General features: G+C 42.6%; 1 protein-coding gene across 3 annotated transcripts; it reads left to right on the top strand.

The window, feature by feature from the left end:
- The first annotated feature begins 188 nt into the window (after positions 1–188).
- LOC6732921 (calmodulin-lysine N-methyltransferase) lies at positions 189–24287 on the top strand. Of its 3 annotated transcripts, none has more exons than XM_016178032.3 (2): positions 189–594; positions 22049–24287. In XM_016178032.3, exon 2 carries the CDS (start codon positions 22110–22112, stop codon positions 23322–23324), a length of 1215 nt encoding a protein of 404 aa, XP_016025643.1. In that variant the 5' UTR covers positions 189–594; positions 22049–22109; the 3' UTR covers positions 23325–24287. The 3 variants fall into 3 exon arrangements, with proteins under 3 accessions (XP_016025643.1, XP_016025644.1, XP_016025642.1); XM_016178033.3 differs by lacking the exon at positions 189–594 and adding an exon at positions 10466–10655; XM_016178031.3 differs by lacking the exon at positions 189–594 and adding an exon at positions 10467–10781.
- Positions 24288–24648: the final 361 nt, after the last annotated feature.

Below are 24648 nucleotides of genomic sequence, written 5' to 3'. Positions count from 1 at the left end.
CCACGCCGACACCATTTATTGCAATTAATAACGAACAAATTCACGCGTACGCAGCAGATGGATAAACAAATCGCTCGGCGTGCACTTGGCTCTTGGGAAGTGCGAGTGCCAACAGAATCTCGATTCGCTTAGTTGCCGCCTCCGGTTCGCACGGTGCAGTTGGTCGGGACCCAGAGACACCGATCCGAATCCCATTCTCATGCGAGCAGGAATCCCTAGTTGTGCGTCAAAGAGCGCCGCCTGAACTCTGAAAATTATTAAGATAATAAACGCGAGCGCCTGCTAAGTGCCTGCGAATGGTTCTTCTCGGCATAAACTTGTTTCTTGTGTAAATAAACGAAGTGCCCGGCGAGCGTTTGAAGTTCTGGCCGGGACCCGGATTCCCCGCGTCGAGTGTGCGGCCAAGCGGATGGATGAAGAGTGTGCGCCCGTCGCTGTGACACCTGCCGCCCATCCTCCTCGTTAGCCCGAACCCCAAATCACCGCTTCATGCCTTGGGGGCCATTAGCTCGATCATCGGCATTGGAGGCGGCACCCAGGTGGTCCTTTTGGCTGCTTCTAGACGCACTAGATACGTTCTTTGTTGACACACAGGTAAGTGCATCCAGACAACTGGTTTCAGTTGGAATCAGCTACTCGTACTACTCTTAGAGTTACAGGGTAAACTAGACTCATTAAGAAGAATGTTTCGTCTGTCCGTTTATCTGTCCGTATAAAAGTCAAGATCTCTGGAACTATAAAAGATAGAAGGTTAGGACTAAGGATGCAGATTCTAGCGAAGCAATTCTGCTTCGGAATATGACAAGATAATGTCTTCTTCCATTTTCGAATATCTTTATCATTCTCTCATATGTAAGTATAGGTATCTGATATTCGAGGACTTCACAATTCTTGATTTCCTTTTCATTTCCTTAGAAATCAAGCGAAACTAGAAAGAATGCTATAGTCTATAGTACTATATGTATATAGTACACTTCCCCGATTATCAGATACTCGTTACTGAGCAAGTGGAAGTGTGAATATATATATATATATATATATATATATCGATGGAATATCAATAGATATTAGGGACAATGAAAATAAAATGGGCAAAAAGTTTTTTTGTATCAAATTGATAGAATTTACAAGACTAATAAAAATATGAAAAAATATCAATAAGTTTTCCAAAAGTGTGGATGTCTCAATTTTGTGCGATTTGTGGGCGTGGCAACATGGGTCAACTAACTTGCGCTGCGTCTTTGTTTCTAGAATCTGTATGCTGAATCTCAAACTTCTAGCTCTTATAATTTCCTGCGATTTCGACGTTCATACGGACGGACAGATAGACATGGCCAGATCGATTCGGCTATTGATTCTGATTAAGAATATATATATAATATATACTTTATATGGTCGGAAACGCTTCGTTCAGCCTGTTACATACTTTTCAACGAGTAAGAGGTATAGAAATAAATCCACATATGGAAATTAAAGCATTAAATACAAATAAATGGAAAATGTAAGGATCTTGGATGAATTCAGCTTACTATATAGACAACTGGGTGAACTGGCGTGGGTAAATACCTTCTCTCAGTGAACTACTAGCTGGGCGTAATGCATGTGCAGCAATACTCCACGTGCGTGATATTTTTAAAGACCAAATGCAAATGTCGCTGCAACATTTAAAGTTCAAATCAGCCGCAGACCTTTGACCCGACCTCGCATCACCTCGGGCATCGTGGGTGGCACCGTGTACAGAACTGCCACTTTGTCACATCATCGGAGGTCGAATCATCAATCACCATGGCCGTGGGTGGACTTGCCACGCCCCCTCCCGCGCCACCCGCCCGTCTGCTGTGTGCTTTGCAGTTGCGATTGTCTGCGAGGAGAATTTGTATAATTGCCAATTGCCGCGGATTTGCTCGATTGCAGAGACCAAATAATATTCAGCATACGCCGTGTGTGCCAAATTAATTGTAATACATTTCGCCGCAGTGCCATGCCCACACACATACAAATACACACACATACGTATATATAGCATGTATTTATATATATAGACTTGAGAGAATCGCATAACAATAAATCCAAACTGAACATTTGCGCCGCTTTGCACTTTGGAGCACCGAGTTTCTGAGTTGTCTGCGAATTTGCGAGTTTTGCCTTGGCTCTGTGCATATGTATATGTATATATATATATGTATGTATGTGGCTGAAATTGCAATAAGTGCCTGTGTATTTGTTAGCCCTCTCCTCGATGGCTATAAAGTGATTCGAATTCAGAAGGGGCGGCTCATTGGACTGATATATTCGGGAATATTCATTTAAGAAGTTAGCGTATTTTTATTGGATTTATCTTTGAATATTATTGGATTAGTTGTAGTAATTACATAGTATATCATTCTGTCATTCATTTCAACTAACTAACTCTAAATTTGTTACAATTAAAGCCATGCTATTGTACCAACTTCCGCTTGAGTACTTCTCGCACAACCCTCGTTGTTGTTACTTGAACGTAACACATTACGTATACGTGATGGGCCAACACTTTTCCGACCCTCCCCCCATTTCCCTGCCTATGCGTAGCCCTTGTCCTTCAGTAGGCTGCAGTGCAGCTACAATTTTTCCCCGGCTGTTGCGACATGTTTTGCATGGCCGAAAAAACAAGTGAACAGGGCCCCGAATAAAAGTTCAAACACTGTTGCAAACAATTTGCCATAAAACTGAATGCAGAAAGCCAGCGAAGGCAGAGCGGCGAAAAAGGGAACAACGGTGGCCAAAACCCAATCATGAGGCCAGTGGAGGGGGCCACTTACTGGCCCTGCCCCCCTCCCCCTTTGGCACAACCTTTGCTTGGAGCTTTGAACCTTGGCGCCATTTCGCTGACCGACCCAGCGAGGCGCATAAATTTTCCTTCGTCTTTCGACTGAGAGGAAAAGTGAGCTGGAGGAAAGCCGAGAGGCTGCAGTTCAAAAGACCCGCTTGGCACAGGTTCAGCTGGAACTTTCGTCTTCGCCTCGTTTGAATGCTCATTGCCTGGACTTTGCCATCGCGGCAGCAATGACCTACAAAAGCATTTAAAATTTACGACTTTTCAGGCGATGCTGCCCGAGATGAATGAAGACAAACTGCAGAAATGGCCAAGGAGGAGGTAATGGTGGTGATTCTACGGGCGATGCCAATCAATTGTTAAAGGAAAAGCGAAAGAAAAGGATGCCGGCTTTATGGAGTCGAATAAAAAAGATAGCTATATGTAAACTTATGCAGCATAAGATATTTTTTAAAGCTGAAGAGATAACCCAAAAAGATATAGCTATTTAAAAGAGCTAGACTTATAATCTGACACCCAATTTGAGCAAAGAAGCAGTGAAGGGATGTCTTTTAAAGAGTTCAAATTTAGAAAGCCCTCATAAGCTAATTACCCAGCATACTCCCTAATGGAATTGGCAGCCAAGTTGCTCCTGGCAACGGACAGCTGACAGCTCGCTGGGAGTTGGAGTTTTCCGAGGCGACTTGCCAAGCGTGGAAATTCGCGCCGCATGCGTCAAGCTGTTTAATTGCACTTGTGTGCAATTACATTTGAGTAAGCAAGTGAAAGGTGGAGTGCACTTTGCTGACAATTAAGCGCACACGCGTGCACAAATGAAGTCCGCCGGGGGAACGGGGCGTATGCGTAATCAAAGGGCACCGACAGCATAAGGCGAAGCCATATCAAGCTGCGTGCGAATATAAATAGCACCAGAAACTCATCTCGGCCAGGAGGTCCCGAATTATTTATACACGTACTCACATTCCTTCGCACTGACTGCACGAGTTTGGCGATTTGCAATTACTTGGCTATTTTGGCAATGGCTTTCATTCCTCGCCGTCGCTGCGTCTGTGTCTGGCTGCGCTGCTCACTCCCCCGACCGCTTTTCCCCGCTCCACTTTCCCACACCTCTCCCATTTCCCCGCCCAGTTTTCCGCTCAATGGTCCATTGTCTGAGCACGCTTGGCATCGTTCCAAGAGCGCGAAATCGAATGCTTGTGCTCATTACTCATACGCAACGTGGCACTTGGGAGAAGGGAACCATACAAAAGTTGAATTTCAAGCGAAACACCAAATTGGCAAATTTATGCTGTGTTAAAATAAACTGATTTTCACACATTTGATGTAAATTTTAAGCATTAAAAGTTTAAATTTTAGCATTTGCGCAGCATTAGGTGATTAATATTTATGGCTGCGATTAAATTTGCTTGTGTAACTTTTTCAGAACAATTCAATTTGCGTATACACAATACCCAAGTTATTTATGCATAATTATCCCAGGCTTTCTTTCCTCTTTTCTAATCCTCGTAAATTGCCAAATCGAGAGCAAAGTTCCTGAATTCATAATCGTCGAAAGTGTACATAAATAAGCAAATTGCTCGCCAGGCGGCAACTGCAAAAGTTAATTATGCGCAAAGTGAAACCAAATGTTTTGGCTCAAACACCATTGCGAGCGAATGTCGAAAGCAAATTGAATGTAAACCGAGAAAAATGAAACATGATGAACCCGGGTCTGCCATTTAATGGCCAACTGTCCGCTGGCCCAGAGATCTCGAAATAATGTATACAGTATAGATGGAAAATAGAGGATACATAAATCCACGGCTAGATGCTGTCTGGCTGATATAAAAAGTATATATCACAAAGCATTTCGAGTGCGCTGACAATGGCGCTAATGGCAAATGGATAACAAGGGGCCCACACGGACATATAAACATAAAAATAAATTAATCAATTTCGTGCAGACAACAAAAGCCAAAAATGTGTTTGCATTCTGATGGCGAAACTTTTCGGAAATAAGCCAATGAACTTGGACGGGTGTATAATTTAATGTTTTAAGTTCTGCCAATTCATTTCCAATGATCAGAAGTTTGTTAATGAATTTGATTAATGCTTATCTTTCGCTTTAAAACCAATTTAAAAACTGACATGGGAACGAAATAAAAATGAATGTTTCATGTGTAATTCAAATGTGGAAATGCGCGGAACATTGCCAAATGTTTACTTTAGACTTTATTTATTCTGCGCATATTTTGGCAAACATTTCCCCGCCCTTCTATCCTCCACACAGACCAAACAGCCGTGTCCTTCGAGAATTCTTCAAGGGGTAGCCAGCCAGAGCATTCATTTTGGCACTCAGCATATGCGTCGTGGTCAAGGCGAACATTATTATTATTATTATTGAATATTTCACAATGCAGTGGCCCAATGCCCAGCACACCAGTAAAAAATCTGGAGGGGAAAATGTGCGCGAAAACTCGAGCTGCAAAAGTTTATGGCATGAACAGTTTCAATGGGGCGCTCAGCGCCAACAAAATGTTCTAGAGTGCGAGCCGCACTCGAGCACTTCACATCTCTGGGGGCGGCTGTGGGCGTGGCCGGGGCGGTGGGCGTGGCGGCGAACAGCACTTGAGGAACGGCGCGCGAATTTGTTGCCAACTTTCTGGGCATCGAAATGATGGCATCGCTGGGTGCGCGTTCGAGTGCCCCTGGCTCACTAATTTTCCGCCGCCGCTTGCCGCGCTCAGCATTTTTTACATATTTGCCGATTCGCCGCCCATTTTGCGGATTTATATTATTTATTTTATGCGTCTGGGTGCGGAAATGGGAAAATTGTGAATAGGCGAATTTCTAACGATGATTGGGAACCGAATTTGAAACAATCAAGTAGCTCTGATTTGCTAGATGTGTTACTAAATTGAGTAGTCATTATTATACCAAATCTGTCACTAAAATGACTAGTTAAATGAAAAATAAACTACTTAACAAATGGTAAAGTGTTATTTGCTGTGCAATGAAATCGTTTCAAATGCCCTGCTCTGACTTTGCTCATTCAGGTTTCTATCTATCTATCTATTTATCGCCTGTTCGCGGCAAAGATACTCGGTGATGTATTTTTCAATGAGCACACGACAAATGGCTGTGCACCTCTCTGCCTTCCCATTTTCCTATGGCTAAGGGGGAAATTCGTGAACCACATTCGCATAATTGTGGCTTATTCTGCTTTAATGTGTCAATATTGCGGGCGGGCAACGCGGCGTATGCGCAACGCGGACTTTGACTGCGCCTAGCATATGTGCCATTAATTTGAAAGTAATTAAAATGCCTGCGAGTTACTGCAATGCCAATGCAAACAAGAGCGAATATCTTATGTTGAATGCAGCTGAAATCGCGTTGGGCTTACCAGCCAGTCGGCTGCCAAAAGCAGAAAATATACGTCTTGCGTCATCCACTGCACATTGTGTGGCACGGTTTGTGCCAAGTTTTCAAATATAAATAAAAGTTATATGCGAAAGCGAAATGTTTGCCTAGGCGAACGGCAGAAGGCGGCGGCAATTAATGCAAAATAAAATGTAATTATACTGCCCGTTTAAAAATAATCGATTTAATTAAATTCAAAATTGGATCCGCGGCTAATTGAAAGCGCTGTGCGAATCGCAAACCGATGGCGTCTGCCGGGGTTGGGTAATCAGCTACTTAATGCCCAATGTGCTCTCAGCCATTTGGCAGTAATTGTTAGCAAGAAAAATGCCATAATTAGCAAAGGGAGCAGTGCGACAAAGCAACGGCTAACAAGAGGGCAACCCGAGTGCCTTACCAACTTTGCAAAGTGTAAACCTGGATTTCAATTCAAGAAGGATGTCGCTTTTTGTTCAGCTCTGCTAGATAATTGCTAATTAGTACATCCTTTAGCGTGAATAATAGCTGTGCAGCTAATTAACGTTAATAATAATATTGTTTTTATATACTTTTTTTTATGGCTTATTGTCCCTGCTAACAAAACAATCTCTCTGGCAATGCATATTACTCATTCTTGCAACCTTAAAGTATTACCCAACTTGTGGCACATTGTTGATGTTTTGGGTTTATACCCCGACATGCCAATGCATTTTCAACACTTTCTTCATTTCAACTTTTAAGTAACCCATTTAGCAAAGCTCCACGCGACATCTCAGGAACCATAAAACCCCTCTTGGCCTGCAGAATGGGTCCCGGGTCAGTCTTTCAGCTGACTGAACTTTCCCGCTGAGTGTTAATTACCCGAGAACCATGCCATCCACCAGCTGAGGAAGGGTGATGGGCGACGAGCGGGCCGAGGCGGAAGTGCATCGGCGAGGACGACAACGAAAACATTTCATGGCACATTATTTTTATTAATAATTATTTCGAATGCAGACCAGACGGGACCGCTTGTACATCAATTTTACATGAGCAGGCAGCTTCCCTTCAGCCGCGAGGGTCGGGATGTGGGCATGGGCATGGGCATGGGGATTGGGGCTTCTACGGACTGGGTTCGTCCATGTTCCGGACACTGACAGCGGCCGACGACGTTGACGCAAATCGAAAATGCCAACTGTGTGCGCCCGGTACGAGTATCATTATTTCATTTGGCCCCTTGTGACTTAACTCGGCTGGCAGTTCTCATAACTCGGCTAGCATGGCACATGGGTTGGTGTTTTGGGTTCCGACTGAGGGAGGGTTCCTGTGCCAGGTCTTAATAAGCCTTCAGGTGCAGCTGCAAATGAGCCGTGAGTTATTTGCACAGCACACAGATAAGTGTAATTGCGGGTTTCTTCGCTGCTTTGCTTTTAAAAATAAACGCAGGTTTTTGGCATCAGGCAAATGGCGAAAATTGGATTACGTAAGCGAACGACAACAAGTTATCCAATGTAAAGTCCCCGCTCTGTCACCGCTGAAATTTGAGCTCTGATGACGCTAATCCGACCCTTATCAATAATGATCCTTGGGGAGCAGCAAGCCGCCAAAAGCCGCTAATGAGAATAATAAATCATGGCATTGGTATGCAGAGTTTCGGCGAAAGGAACTGAAGATCCTGCCAGGAATTAGAGCTTATCCTGGACTACCAGCCTCCTCCAATTCATGTCCTTTTTTTCCTTTTTTTGCTCGAACCAATCCTAACCCGATTCTGTGTGTGTTTTGATTGGGACGACCTTATCGACTAGCAGCTCGTTCTTTGTCTTGTTTGGGTTGACATTTTCCGTTTATTTCTGTTTTATTTTTCCTGCTGGCAGAAACGGAAAAAAATCAAATGCCAGAGTATGGGAGCTCGGAGGTTTTCCCTTCTTTAGGTGAATACACAAAAGAAAACATTGCACTTTTTTTTCGAATTCAATTCATACCAGATTCAAAAAGAAGAGTTCAGTCTGTAAGGATTGGAAAAACTATGTGGTTTTTATTCAGGAACGAATGTAGCAATATCTTGTAAAGTAAGAAACTTTTTATTAGTAATAACAGTCTATGATGTCTAATAGTTTCTAATAGTTTCTCAAGTAAATTTAGTGTATCGTTTTGAAATACAATTTCTCGCAGTGCAGATAACAGTTTTCCCGCAGTGTTCGAAGTTTTGTTCCTTTTTCCGGTTCCGTTGTTTGAAAATTTCTTTTTGTTCGCTCGTTTGTGTTTGTAGTAAAAAGTAACAAATATGCGGCATTCATTTTTTGCTCGCTTTGTGTTTGTGTTTTCAGGCGCGTTGGGTAAAAAGAAAATAAATAAAAATAAGACGCACACAGAGACAAAGATTTCCCAGCCCAAAACACACTCATTGATACGAATGCGATGTGTATTAATATAAATAAAGCGAAAAGTAAGAGACGCAACAACAAAGAGAGCGAAAATTGCGAACGACCAAAAAACTTGGGTGCCTCCCTCCCTCCGCCCTGCCTTTCGGCCACCCACAAGATTTTCCGCCCACATCCCCGCGCTTTTCCGCACCCCCTCGATTTTCACTTAGCACGCCTGGTTGTCTGGTCTGCCGGCGTCGGCGTCGCGTCGCTGCCTGGCGTTTTATTGTTTTCCGTTTTCCACGCTCATCGCTCGACGCTTTCCCGACGCTCTTCCGACGCCCACAAGCGTGTTCACCTTCTTTTTTATGAATGAACGCGAATTTTCTAGCCAGCGGCAAGAACAAAAACAAGCCAACCGTTTGGACGCGTGAAATGTGCAAATGGAAAATCATTTAAAGGCAACAAAAGCCAAGTAACGCGCAAGAATTTGGCCAAGAAAGAGAGACATCAACACGTCAGAAGAAGCCCACGCAATCTCGAACCTCCCCTCCCACCCCTTTCGCTTTTCCATTTCCCTAATTTGAGCCGGCCTTTCTCACAGCCATTAGCAGATAAGCTAGAATTGGTAACAAGATGAACATCACTACAGTTTCAGCCTCGATTCTGCGGATTTTGCGGGAATGAGGTTAAGTTAAAGCAGATTTTCCAAGAGCTGAGCTGTGCCTTAGTTGTTTGAGATATGTTTGAAATACATAAATATTAACCAGAGAAAATAAGCCCAGTACGGTGAACCACTTCTAACCGGAGTGATTCAGATTTATTGAGAAAAGAATAATAAATCGGATTCGGTTCTAAAAATGAATAGTCACAATTTGCTTAATGTTGACAAACTCGCAATATTTTGGGTAATGTGCATTTATAATATATAGCGCAAATCTGCTTAGAGAAGAAAATAGAATTTTATATTGTTTAAGCAAAGGGTCAAATTTCTTGCTCATTTAATAATCCTTTTCATTTGGCCAACTTTAACCAATAATATCTTATCCTCATCGTAGACATCTTCCATCTCTTTTGACAGTGTACAATTAATGCACCCATATTTACTAATATTATGAATGACATCCGTGCGGAATTCTAAAGAAAATAAATGTAAAGCATTAAAGTACAGCATTTAGTACATTAAAATTTATTAAAAAAAACACTAGCGAATAAGAGTCAAATAATTTAATTTTTCTCTTTTCATAGAACGCAATTATTATGTATATTTCTTTTAGAATATCTTATAAACGTTATCCTTTATTATGAAGAATGAGAATAACTAGGGATTTATAGTTATTTAAAAAAAGGCCCTGGTTCGAACCAAAGCCTTTTTAAAGCGTGCTTGCGAACCGGTTCGCCAAACGGAAACCTTTCAATCGTTAACGTTCGAATCCCGAACCGAACCAGAATCAAAATGATACGGGTTCGCAACCCTGATTTTGGATAAATTTATCTTCAGCGTTTAAAAAAATTAAATTCCCAAATTACAAATTATAATCCTTTGCTTTCGTTTACTTTCTACCCATAATTAATTCGTATAATTTGTTGAAAAATAGGCAAAGTCCTGTTCGCAACCGCAAGTGTGTGGCTTAAATAGTTTTATAAGCCTTTGTAATGGCATGCACCGTGGCTGTAACCGCGTCGACCCCTTTAACCTCTTTACCCCCGGCTGTTTGCTTGTTTTATTTCGCTTATAGCGCGTTACATCTTTGTCTTAATTTTTAGTGATAAGCCAGCGGAACCTCCCGCTCCCCTTGAAGGCCGTCACCCCATCCACACACCACCCACCACCCACACTCGCAACACGTTCGACGAGATTCGTCATGGCAGCCAACACCAACATGTTCGATGCGACCGAGCTACTTGGATTTTCGGACATGGATTTTGGGCTCAGTTTGTCGTCGTCGCTCATACGCAACGTTGGCCGGGCGGAAAACACGAGTTTCATTGAATTCCATTGAGTTTGTTGCTACTTTCGCGGCGAGTGCTGCGGGAAAATATTTGTGTGTGGCTTTTAATATTGTTGGAAAAAATCATCAAAGGAAAATAGCTAAAATGCCAAGCATTTTGTGAATGAAAAGGTACAACAGAAATGATTAAATATGTGTTAAGTGACGAGCATTAAATAAATGTATCAAGAGAACACATATCTTAAGCACTTGGAAGTTTGCATCGACTCAACTGACTCGCCGAGAGCGTTTTGACTGGTAAATGACTTTTGAAATCTTTTTTGTAAACATTTTTCAATGCAAATGTAAGTTTCGGTGCGTTTTGTTGTTCATTCAGTTTTTGATATTTTACGAACTGCAAGTTGATTTGTTTTGATGTGTATACACAACCGAAAAGGACAAAAAATCTCTCTGCCTGGCAACTGAAAAAATGGATTTTGATTTTTAAATATTTCCAAAGATAAGTTGGATCTTATCTCAATATCACGAATTCCGCCCTGCTATCAATCGCAAGCCAAACATAGTATAACTTATCTAACGCCCGTTGACTTTTGACTAAGCTGCACAGAAGGTCGCCGTGGTAAAAGCAAATATTATTTCTCTGCAAAGTTCTCAGCTGCCGGAAGTGGAAACTAGCCAGCCTTTGTTTTGCTGACTGTTAGCCAAAGTCCTCGCAAAGGTCAACGCTAGGGTTAATACTTGCCAAAAGTTGCATCCAAAAGTTCGTTTCGTCAGAGCTTGCCAGTTGAAAAGCAGCAAAGCGGAAAGGATATTTTTGCAAAGCCCTAAAACCTTGGGCAAAAGGTTCATAAAGGACACGAGTAGTTTTCTGTTTCCGTTTTTAATCAATTTTGAGTATTATTAAATTTATATTCGTAGAAAAGGTAATGACAAAATTCCGAAAAGTGTATGTTTTCCGCTCAATTCGTTTGCAATACTCAGAAAATAATTCTAAGCGGGTTCAGAGTTTAATTGAGCTTGGATCAATCCCAATTGCAATTCCCTTTCGCCCTGCCAATCCGCAATTCTATTTGTCAATCGCTTTCAATTACATTTAATTTACGCCCAGTGACTCGCCGGCATTTCCCATTCGGTCAAGTTTTCCCCTGAAACTCCTCGGCTTTTCCATTTTCCGTCGCTTTCTGGGCTACTTGCTTTATGTACTCCTTGAACTTGAGTTTGGCCACGCGTTGCGTCTGTAGTTCCCCACTTTATGGCCTAATTAAAGTCAAAGTCGCATTAAATTTTCTGTTTGCCATAAAAACGCTGCTGGGATGCGACAGCGTTTGATATTTATTCGCTTTAAAGTTCGGGAGCGACATAAAAAATGTCTGTTGACGATGAGGCGAACACTTGAAGTAGATTTATGGCCCCGATTTATTGATGAGCTGAATAAGACGTCTGGCAAATGAGCCGTGATTGAGAGCTGAATCAGGGGAGGGGACAGGGTCCTGTCAGAATGCCAAACAATTGGGCCGAACCACATGCACGTGCTCATACCTCGTCCTTGTGCATCCTCCCACTCATCTGCAAACGGCACTAATGTCACGCTGATGAGTATTAATTGAGTAGCGCTTATACACACTCGCACACACGGCTTGTGGCACAGTAGCCACTATCCATCGCCTCGTGGCCATAAATCTAACACACACCCGATGCCCCTGCATCACTCCTGTCCACGGATTGGGGCACATGGCAGTCGCCAAAAACACTCTCATTTATACACAGATGGCACACGGTCACATGTCGAAAGTTGCGCCTTTCGCCAAAGTGCACTGAGCGAAAAAGTGTAGCACAGCAAGTTAGTGTCTAGAAATGAGAATTTATTTATTTGAATCACTAACTCGCAACATAACACAATTTTTGGCTTACCTACTTTTAAATGCAACCAATTTCATGCCCTTAAATTCTAGAGCATACGTTATATGAGCTGTGTTTTGATCGAAGTGGACTTTATAATTTTATCTACACTAAAAATCGCTTGCCTTTTTAATTAAGCACTATCGAGCTGACTTGTTCGATTTGTACATAATCAGTTAGTGAACCATTCGAGTGAGCAATTCAAAAAGGGTTTATCATGCCTACTGACCGCATTTTCATAACATTTCCGATTAAAGAGATTGTATATGTTCGTTTTTACATGGCCCATTGGCAAAGTTCTATTGATTTTGTGGAATCGAAATCTTTATCGTATACGTGTAAATGGTTATCTTCTGCGTTTGATAATATTCAATGATTTTGACCTTTGTGATTTCGGTGCGTCATGTATCCAAAAACATAATTTATATGACTTCCATACGATGAACATTTTCGAGTAATTGTTACATATCTTATTTAATAATAATAATGTGCATATATTAAATATTACTATACATGAATGATGCCTGCATTGCAATAACAAATCTATAAGACTTTATAATGCTAACAATCGTAACCTTCATACCCTCCGAGGCACCAAAGGGCTCATCTGATGAACCCGGACTTTGTGTTTGGCTACCATCTGAAATTCGAATTTCCTGGAATTTCCCAGTGCATTTTCTTGGCTCGATGCCTGGGGCAGATGGTTTCGTGACTTGGGCTGACCATGTTTCGCTTCTGAGCGGAGTGAGAGCGTCTGTGCATGTGAGCTGGCCATTGTCCTGGCGGTCCTGCCTCACGAGTCCTTTGTGTGGCTGCCTCCCTCCTCCTCCGTGCCGCAGCACACATGTGGGGCTTTGCGTTTCCCCTTGGCTTTTCCTAGCCCCCCAACCCCGCACCCAACCCCCTCCCCACCATTCGAAGGCAAACAATTAGTGCGGATTGTTGTTGCGCTGTTATCGTTGCGTGTGTGAGTTGCTGTGTTTAAACAGTTGGCGTCAAAATTATAATTAAAACGTGCATCAAAGTCGTGAGCGGCAGCACAGCATGTCACAATTTGTTATTGTTGCAGCCGCAGGGCTTTTAGAAAATTTTGTGATTTATCGGCAAAGTCGGAAAAGTCCCCTCTCGTATCCCATCCTCCTCCTTCTTCCACTTGACAGCGCGTCCTTGCAGCTTAATTGAATTTTTATTGCCAAGTTTGCATAATGTGAGCCTCTCTGCGTGAGGGCCCCGACGTCCGGAGGATCTGGCGGATACGTAATCCTGCGGCATTACGCACACGCCGCGTCAGCACGAAAATTTCCCCCAATGCAGTGACCCATTAAGCTGTGATAAGCAACTGCCACAACAGCAACTGCAACTGCAACTGCAGTGGCGACCGCAAAACGAAAAATACAGAAAAATATGAGGGGCTGGCCAAAGGGGAGCGCAGCGGTGGCAGGACGTGTAATAATCAACTAACGAACTAACCAACTATTTTCGCTGCAGTTGGCCGTGATTTGGCGATAAGCTCGCTTTTCTGCGGCTACCCTTTCCGGCGAAACGGGCATATTAGGCAGGTAATGGGTTTGGCATAAAATTCTATTCATAAAGAAAATATTCCTTAACGCTTAAGCTGCAGTTTAAGATTTTACTCATATGTATAATTAAGTATGGTAAGAGCAAATTACGCTTGTTAGCAAATATTGTACAATTTTGAAAACCGAAGATTGCTTATAAATACATAAAGCTTATTTTCATTTACCAAAAAAAGTGAAAGAAAAATATTCTTCCATTTTGGGAAAACAGAATCTCTGATGCCAACACTCGAACTTATGCATATTTTTCAATTTTCGATGAGCAGCCACTCGAGTTTGCATACTCAAGAGCGTGTCATCAACATATCTGGCGAAAATCGCAGAGTAAATAAATTTCTTGAGCCTCAAGAGGCTGAGATGAAAGTGATTTGGATAGCAGTAGGACTTCGATTCAGTCGATATTAGCTTTTGTAGTGACTCGGGGTATGCAGTAGTCTGTCAGTCCTTCAGTTTGTCCCTCAGTTAGTCAACCCATCAGTCAGTTAAGTTTTGCCCTGAGGGCACTTGGCAAAAAACGGAGCAAAACAAATTCAAAAAAAAGTTGCATGCGTCAAGCTGATTTTTCATTCATTGCAGCTAGGGGCATTGTGTTTTCCAGCTGCCCCCCGCGACTTTTGACATGGACACGCGATTCAGGGCTTCGCATGGACACCCGACTCTCATGTGTCAAAGTTCATTAGAAAACATCCTGCGCTTATATGCATTTTCATATTTTTCATTCTACACGTATTTTGCACAACAAAAAACAGGCTGGCAGAATATAAATTAAATTGAAAGTGTGCAATGAAAGGGCTCAGCAGCCAACCTCAATGGGCACAGATTTCTGAATCGTGATTTGATTTATGAAAAAGGCACTTACTTTTGTTTTTGCCAGCACATATATATGTACACATATATATATATAATACCTATATGTTTTTCCAATTGAGAGATTTATGGCAAAAGGGGCCAATGTTGGTTGTTTGTCCGATGGAATACGTAAAGCTGCATAGATGGATGGCTATTTGAACTAATACAGATACCCATTATGATTGCCTTAGCATGATTGATTTTACCTTTTCCCTTTTAACAAAGAGACAATATTAAACAAATTAAAGATCGTGTTTATGTCTTTAAAAAAGGTTATTTGAATTAATTCTGTATTTTATTCCAGTCTGTAGAAGCAGTTGCCTTATTAAGGCTAAACCAATAGAAATAATTTATTGTTAATATCACGAATAAGCCAGCCGATTACCTTCAAATTATCGCTGACAGCAGAAGTGATTTTCTATTAATAGACAATTTTTGTGATTTATATTACTGCCACCAGCAAATGAATTACAATGTCAGCATGGAAGTCGGATTCAACCGAATTGAAGACTCATTCATAACATATGAGTTAACTGAGTTAACCAACTTGACTGTCACTCACAGCAGAGATAAGCCCGGCCAGTCAATCATTTGTCAATAAAGCGGAGCAGCAGCAGGTTTGCTTGGCAAACATATTTTCAGTTAAAGTAACAGTTTATGCCACTCCAGTGGTCAATTGGTTATCTGAATGCGACCCCTCATCCGACGTTTACTTTGGCCAATTCCCCGGATTCCACTCCACGGCGGAGCACTCCTCGTGGAGGCTGTGCGTGCGGCCAGTGGAGCGTGCGTGCCTTTCCAGCTGAGTGATGAAAGCATTTAGGCAGGCTCTGGTTGCCTCGCTAACACACTACCACATGCTCCCACTCCCATTCTCCGCCAGACACATCCCCGCCGCTGCTCTTGGTCCTCGTCGAAACACAGCTTTATTCGGCAAAGGACCACTTATGTGGCACGCAGAGGAAGTCCCCGCTTCAACATTGGCATCCTTTGGCCTACCCAAGTGCGACAGTATAGTATTAAGCGGGGTCAAAATTATGGGGTATCGAATGCCTGATACCTAGCAATGGGCAAAGATCACAAACTTATCTTATATCTTATAATGCAGTATGTAAGCTTCTTACAATTTCACTTGTTATTAATCATTTAAACATACATCCATTTCCGTAAAAACCGAATTGAAATTCAAACCATATCTAAAATCTTCAATTTGTTAACAAATCTAAATTTAAGCAAATTGCGGCTTTTGGGTCAACCTAAAATGTCTTGTTTAGTTAGTCCTCCAAAATGAGCTCCTTTTCCAAGGTAAACAAATCGTCATTACGAGGACTGTCGTCCACAGTGATTAGTGTATTTACCTTTGACCCATTAAGGGAAGGTACCATTTCCAGCAGACACTGAGCATGCTCTCCGTTCCTCGGAGCAGTCCACACACAGATACATATGCAGAACTTTAACCAGATTCCCAACCCCAGTTGAGCATAGACACACGTCACATTTTTGCCTGGCTGCCGGCATATGATGCACCTGAGGCAGATACCTGGTGGGCAACCCACCCACTTGCCACGCCCCCTCTGGGAACTATTTATAGAGCGGGCAGAGTGTCCTGTACCATGTTAGCATGTGCCACGTCCATGTCGCTGTGCTCGTGGCAGTTGTTTGTTTAGCTGATTTATAGCCAAGCCTCGCCAACGAAATATTGATAAAATTTGTAATAGTTTATCTGAAAAACAATCGGTATACCAAATGTTTATTTAATGTGGTAAAAAAAAATAGAAAAGTGTGAGTTTAAAATGCCACAAACATATATCTGCTGTTCATATCAACATGTAAATGATTAATATTGACGAAAATTCAAATAAGATATTATTCATATATATATCCATCTAGCATTTGTAACATACATATATCTGAGTCAGAGTGCTTTCAAAATATAATCCCATTTAACTAATGCAATGAAACAATGATTAAACTTATTATTATTATTAAGTTAAACTTCCACAAACTCCAGATTTCTCGCTCAGAAACAGCCATCTCAGTGCCTCATCCTGTGGCAAGAAGGGAGCTCCAGACATTTGACTGAGTTGCCAGTTGAAGCGAGAGTTGTCTCCATGACAATGTGTGTACGTTTGCCACACAGCCATGTGTGCACGCTGTACATGCGGATATAGCCAGAGCTACAAGCACACACACATATGGAATACACGGTCTGTTTGTACTCGGTGTGTTGGCCAACTTATGTGAGCCATGTTTGTGTGCATGTTTATGGCGCAAACTATTTGTCTGTTTATTTATTGATGCGTCTATTTATTTTTGTTTGTGAATGAAACAAGACGTTGGCGGAATTCAATTTTCCAGTTTTGGGCTTTTGCTAAATATGATTTGCTGTCTTTCGCTATTAAATAGTGTTCCCTAATTGCTCCAGTGGCTTCTACCCATTTGGGTGTCCTTTCTGGCTGGATTAACTGGAAACTCAGTCGTCTTTTCTTTTACATTTACATTTTTCCATGGATTTGTTATGTTAATGTCAGCTGCTAACGATGTACTGTGTCCTTGGTCCTTGATAACAAGGTTGTTTCCTTTCTGGTGCTTGTTATCAAGGCGTTGGTTGGTCCTCTTTTTTTTAAATGTGGCGCCTGCCAAAAATGTCTGTCGTCGCCTGTGATGATTAAGAGCCTGGCAATGATGCTGGAAAATATTACATCTATGGCCCATGCTCCGAAAACAAAGGAGAGAGATATTAAATCGACTTGACCTCCTAGCAGACTCCCCCGGGGGGTCAATTTCCCAAGTAGATAATATAGTTTTCGCCAGATCCCTGGCTGGCTGCTTCCTCCTCAGGGAAAGTCGAACCCTCCAAAGATCCTTTTGCCCATTTGGCAAGTTGGCGACTTTCCTTTCGGTTGCTTCTGCAAAATGTTTTACATATTTGCGCTTTTTGCATGTGCACACAAGAAAATTGTGTTGTCATATGAGGGGGGAAAGGGGTTTTGGGGGAGTTAGCATACGGTCTTGGCAAAATATGTAAATTTTCCAGCTGTACGTGGCTTAAATTGTTATCACAATTTCCGAATAACTTGCAAAATGCCAAATACTCAAAAAAACATCAAAAATGTCGGAAAGGCAATCCCAGATGCTAAGAAATTAGGGAAAGAAGGGATAATAAGTATGAAATACGTTCGCTGGATTATTCATTCCAAGCTATCTCTCTAAAAGGATTTATATACTCAGGTACAATAAAGAAGCTTATCGAGAGCCTTTCTGTGTCAGGTCCTGGGGAAAATTAAATGAATTTCACCATAAACTCCCAGTAAATCGAATCAATAAACCACTTGGATCGAATTTCCCACCCAAAACACGGTGCGGCATTGTGGAAACTCACCGAACAGTGTTAGCCAGTCATTACTGTCCGGCGTAATCACATTATTTGTGCAGTGTAGTGCAGCATATCGGGAATTCCCCTTGAACTTTTCGTGAATGTCACGAGCTGGCGGTGCGGTTCGCTCACCTCGACAGCCAGTTTCTCAGCTTTCCCAGCTCCTCAAGCCCCCGATTCCCAGAGTGCCATTACCACCCACTGAACACTGACAACCTTTTCCACGGCGTCAAATATTATTTTAGCCAAACCCCAGAAAGCGGCAAAGCGAGTGAGTGACAGGCAATAAAAAAATGGGAGGCGACACTCGGCCAGGCCACTTCCGGCCGAGCCGGAAATGTTTCTGGACACCAGGAGTGCGGGTTTCGGTGGTGGCCGGGTGGACCGAAGGCCGAAGCCGTGTGCTATGCAAATAATTTAATTAATATTTTATTCGGACACCCGACAACCGGCCGGGCGGAAGAAAATTGGATTTTTATTTACATTTTTGCACTTACTTGAACCCGCCCGAGGATTCTGAATGGGACTGGGCATTGAATGGGGGGAGAAGTGCACAATAAAACCAGATGCGAACGTAAATTAAATCCCAACCTCTTTGCATACAAAGAGTACATACATGCATACTGGCTGAGATGCGTTGGCATTGGCCTGCAGTCAAAATTGGGAGAATATCGAAAAAAGCTCAGGCGAAATCAACTTACGCTTGTAAACAGTAAACAAATCGGGGCATATATATCAGCAGAGATAGCTAGACAGTTAGTTGCTCGTAAATCGGTGGGGATTATGTGCGCTAATAAAAGTTTAAGACGCTCGAGAAAAATATGTACATATATGTGCGCGGAGCAGGCGTTTGAAAAGTTTCGACTATTACGCATACGCCCTGTGCGCCGAAGGTAATTACTGCGTACAGAGCGGATTAATGATGATGATTAATGGTGGAACTAGCCGACTGAAAAGCAGTTCTCATTTATGATTTTTGCTAATAGCTGTGTTGGCCAGAACGAAAGTTGCACAATACATATCTATGGCCTCTTTGAAATGCTCAGTTCTGCATTAATGAATAACAAAATCTATTTAGGCAGTTGAACGAAATCTTTTAAGTATACCTTATCACCTGCTCCCAAAATATTCCTCTTATCTTAATTGATATTTTAAATTCTCCGGGTGTCAGTCACAATTTAATTTGACTGTGCTATCTGTTAACTCTTTTTTTTCACAGCTGGGCTCTTTGTCGAGCGTTTGTTTGTCTACTTGTCTGTGTGCCCAGAAGTCATGTGTCTGTTGACACTTCTTCCCAAGGTCAGAGTCAAAATAATAATCATAAAAAATACCCGCACAAGAACATAAAATGAGACGCTGAGCAAATTTCGGTGACAGTAGATTGCAATAAATAATAAATTATAGGAGTTAATGCGAGCAATAAGCGCGGCGAGCGTCGCGTATACATCACATGGATGTGGCTATATACCACGGCAGTGTGTCCAATAAGGTCTCGCGTGATCCGCCACATTGTTGAAAATGAAGGGGGGAGGGGCTGGGAAAAAGCTGAGGAAAAGCGAACAACAGCCGTGGAAAGGGGCAGCCCCTTCGCAGGTTTCCGCCGCAAGCGTTGCCAACACGCACGTCAGTCATTCCGCTTACTTCTGAGTTTTCCGAGTTTTCCAAACCACTGCTCGCCTTTTCCCCCTGCAACTGCAAGTGGTAAGTGAAAAACCTTTTTCTTCGCTCATTGTTCTGTCAACTTTTTGCCAGTTCTCAAGTGATTGAATTGAATTGGATTGGATAAATTTGCCAGAGTAAAAACTTTAAATTTACAATGATTGAAGAAACCGCCATTGTCGATATTCTGCTTGCAATTGAACTACGGAAAAGTGATTTTTCCCCATTATGAAAAATGTTAAGCTAATCTCTGGCGAGCCTCGTGTGAAGTTTTCCAGACAGCTTGGTTTCAGAGCATTATGTAAACATTGCCGGCTTTTATCGTCGGACTTTAAAGTTCGCAGGGAGTTTTAGCGGAAAACTTTTGGCCATAGGCGAAGATGCGGGCTTACGTCTGTAATGGATGCTGTTCAATATTCATGTTCCACCCTTTCAGCAAATGCAAATCAATACTTCTTAAGCCCGGAAAAGTTTTATTGGGCCAGCAATCAGGTTTCTGGCGGTAGGGTTCTCAGTAGTTTGGGGCAACTTCTTCAAAGTTGCTAATGTTTGATAAGGAATGAATGCAGAACACTGGGTGAAATGGCAAGGAATTGGGAATTTGAATCGTTGTGGGGGTTTTATTTTAAATTTTATGCCTAATTTTTGCCTAAATTTATAAATTTAAGTTTATACTATATTATTATTTAATCAATTATTCATAACCTAACAAAAAAAGTATAATAAGCAGGATATACCTTTCACTAAAAAAGTATTAAAAAAAAGGTTTTTTTTTTAGTCCGCCCCATGATTCACTCCCTAAATGAGATTTAAACACACAAAACTCATTAGCTGCACTGCTAGCGCATTTTGATTAAAATTGAAACATAAACGCCGAGTATTTGTCCACCTGCAACCGGCGTATCAACTTGTCAAGCTGTCAATATTTGGATTCGCAATTATTAACGCATTTTGCGGTGGCAGCAGAATAAATGAATTTCTGAAACAGCTCAGAGCAAAGCCAGCCACGGCACACAGTGCGTATTATTAATGCGAGTGCCCGCGGCTAATAATTATTAGCCATTACAATCGGATGCATAAGTAAAAACACACACATAGCGGCAATCTGTCATACTTATGTGTGTTTAAGCTGTTTATCAATTAATTCCGTTTGCCAACGACCTACACATACAATGTGTGTTTATTTACGCATAGCTGGATTTTAACCCCAGACTCTTTCGGAAAAACCATTGCACCCCAATTACCCCAAAATGCCATAGACAAACACGAAGATTCTTTGAATTCCCGTTGCTCAGCCAGTGATTACGAGAAATTCCGGGGCAGGTGTCATTGGTCAGACGAGAAGCACCCACCCATAACCCAATGACCAGGTGTGCGGGAAAATAGAAGCCGAACGCCCTCTCTTATCACCGATAAACACCATATGCCCGTGGGAAGTGGAAAGTGGGAGATGGGAAATGGGTGATGCGCTGGCCATTTTTGCTGGAAAAACTCCCAGCTGGTCAGTTCTGCACTTTAACGTCAGCATAATTAACAATTTTCTAGGGGCTGTAAATTTTTCCAAGCTCTGTGAATTCATACACACAAGGCCAATCAGAAAATTCTAAAATACACAGAGTGAAAATGTGCAGCAATCAAAACATTAAATGCCGAGACAGCCCATACGCAAACATACTGGGTATTATCTGAAACTTTGGGAATTGTTATATAAAGACATTGTAAATGAATATTGTTCTAATACTCTAACAAACTTTATTTTAAATGAATCAAGTTGATGATTTAACAAACTGAATTTTATACAAATACCTGCAAATTCATTTTGTTTCAAATATTTTTGCACTACATCTGCAAATTGCCCAATAATAACACAGTGAAACAAAGTCGAAACATTGCTTTTTTACGAAAAATATTGTTCATAAAATATATATGTGCTGGCAAAAGTACACATATACTGACAGACTTCTTGCCGACATCCGTGTGGGCAAAGATTTTGCTTTGGATTTTTGCGCTAGGTATAATTTGTTTTATTTTTATGGTCGGATAATTTGCATTTTTAATGCCATTAAAAACTCATAATTGGAAAATAATGGGCCAGAAAGAGGGCGGTCCGAAGCAGAGTGGAAAATCGAATGGAGGGGGAAAACTTTTTGAAAACTTGGACTAATTTCGTTACTCTGTCTCCCTTTTATCTTTGCCTATTGCAGGGCGGAAAATGGAAAACTGAGCAGTGACAGCGAAAGTGAATCAAACAAGGCCTGAAGTAAGATGTCAGCAGCTTTAGTACAGAAGGCGACGGAAACTCAACTCGATCAGCCACCGGAAGTGGGTGTGGCACAGTTGGCAACCATATCGTTGCTACTGCAGTACGACATTGACAACACACTGAATGCGCTCAAGGAGCACAAGAAGATGACGCTGGACGCTCGATTGGGCGGCGAGGTGGCCGCCGCAGTCAACAACAACCAGGACAAGGACATCAACCGGAATCTGCCGGAGCAGACCGAACTGGAGGAGGTTCTGCGTCTCAAGAGCGGCGAAAACGGCTTCATGCCGCCCACTCCGCCGGCGACGCCCAACCTGCAGAGCACTGCCCAGAAGCGCTGGAAGATCCTGGCCAAGGTGCTGCGCAAGGACTCCGAGGAGACGGTGTCCTCGTCCAGCGATGAGTTCGCCGAGGAGCAAACTGCATCCGTGCGGCGCTTCAAGAGCTTCGATCTGCTCCGTCAGGACAGCTTCGAGGATCACGTGAGCCTGAAGTGCTTGGGCAAGACGGAGAACTGGTACAAGTACCGCATGCAGCTGGAGAACGAGTCGGAGTACTCGGTGAACATCCACCACATGGAGCGCCAGCTGACCGCCAGTGATCTGATGGGCTTCAATAATACGGGCAACATATGCGTTTGGCCCTCGGAGGAGGCGTTGACCGCGCTGGTCCTCTCGGAGGTGGCTTCATATCGAGGCAAGTGGATACTGGAACTCGGTGGCGGGTTCACCTCCCTGGCTGGCCTCATGCTGGCCAAGTATGCCACTCCGTACGCCGTTCACCTGACCGATGGCAATGAGATATCGGTGGAGAACGTGCGGAAAACCGTTTGCCTCAACGAGCTGAGCTGCTATACCAAGTGCTCGGTTCTGAAATGGCAGGAAAAGTCTGCCCGATCGCCAGCAGAGCAGGCCAAGTTCGACTTCATCCTCTGCGCCGACTGCCTGTTCTTCGACGAGGCCCGATCCGCCCTGGTGGACACCATCTGGTACTATCTGGCGCCCGAGGGATCGGCCCTGATCATGGCTCCTCGTCGCGGGCGCACCTTGAGCGTTTTCCAGGACGAGTGCGTGGCCAGGGGCTTCCGCGTGGAGTTGGCCACTCGCTATAACGAGACCATCTGGCAGCGGCATCTCCAGCTGAAGGCGGACTCCGCCCTCTACGACGAGGACCTCCACTACCCGTTGCTCCTGCGGCTGCGCAAGAGCCACAGCTAGGAGATCGAAGGGGTTAGGACTTAATGGAAAGCCACTTGGCTGCAGTAGGTGCAATTATACTTAGTCAATGTTTTAGTTGATAGCAAGCAAATTCCAGTTTACACCTTAAACAATGATGAGGCCAGCAGCGGGAATCGAAATTCACCTGCTGGTCTCGACGGACAAAAAGAAATTCCTTCCACACTGAAGAAAAATGTAGCAAGTCGAACTCGTTAGACTGGTGCTAGAAATATATGAAAAAATCTATATGATTATAAATGTATTCGGTTTGATGAACACAATAGCTTTCAAACAAAGAGTTTAATTTCTATTCGCGAGAGTAAAGTAAATTAATCAACGTAAAAATGAATAATTCTTAATTACTGAAATATGTTTTGTTTGTAACTCACTCGTTGAGGGCGTATGTGAATCCCTTGTTCGTTTGAAAGTCCTCTTGGGACTTCTGCAACCATATCTAAAATACTCAATGTGAATGTTAATGAATATAATGGTACATATTCACCGCTTAAAAGCACCAGTCTAGTGATCACCTTTAGCTCGTAGTTCACTGTTAAGTTGTGTAACAAAAAATTCCTTTGATATGTTAATTTGATTTCCGCTGATTCCACAAGTTTTGTAACGTTTTTTTTACAAATACTCCTCGTTATGTATATGTAGTTACCTCTATGAATGTTACACACCCACCACCCTCCACCCACCACCCTCCACCCACACACAAGTATTATTTAAATTTAACGTGTACGCTGAATAGCATACTTTTTGGCTGCTTTCGTAGAAGGGCAGAGAGCACCGTCAACTGGAAAAAGGAAAACGGACGTCGGTTCCCGGAAACCGCACACAAAGCAGCAGCGCTCGACCAATTAATTAATAGTTAACTAAACTTAGTGTACTGTAATTACCTAGAGCATGTGCTAATGGTTATATGATGATGATGAGATAAATACAGTATCGAAATGCCACATATGCGCCCTGTTTTACTGCCTCGAAAGGGCCTGGCAATGGCACATTGCAGTGATGTCAATGGCAATCGTCATCCGCAAACATATTGTCAGCGTTATTAGCTAGCTGTTCATTAAACCGCCGATGTGGGTTGGGATCGAGGAGGCAGCCAAGGAAACCGGCGGCAATCAGGCGCTTTTTTATTGCGACTGCCACAGTGGCTAGGCAATTACTTTAACTGTGTAGGGGTCCAGAAATTAGGGGATCACGTCAGCAAATGCCACCGATGATACCCTGAAAAAAAAGGGGGGTACTTTACACCCTCAGCATGATTTTCATTTCAAAAGTGTAAAACACTAGCAGCTAAAAGTGAGTAGAGTCCCTA

This window comes from Drosophila simulans, chromosome 2L, assembly GCF_016746395.2.
Source record: "Drosophila simulans strain w501 chromosome 2L, Prin_Dsim_3.1, whole genome shotgun sequence".
In the NCBI taxonomy this organism is placed as follows: Eukaryota; Metazoa; Arthropoda; class Insecta; order Diptera; family Drosophilidae; genus Drosophila; species Drosophila simulans.
The sequence above is the reverse complement of the archived record's forward strand: the minus strand, read 5'-3'. Positions and strand labels throughout refer to the sequence as shown.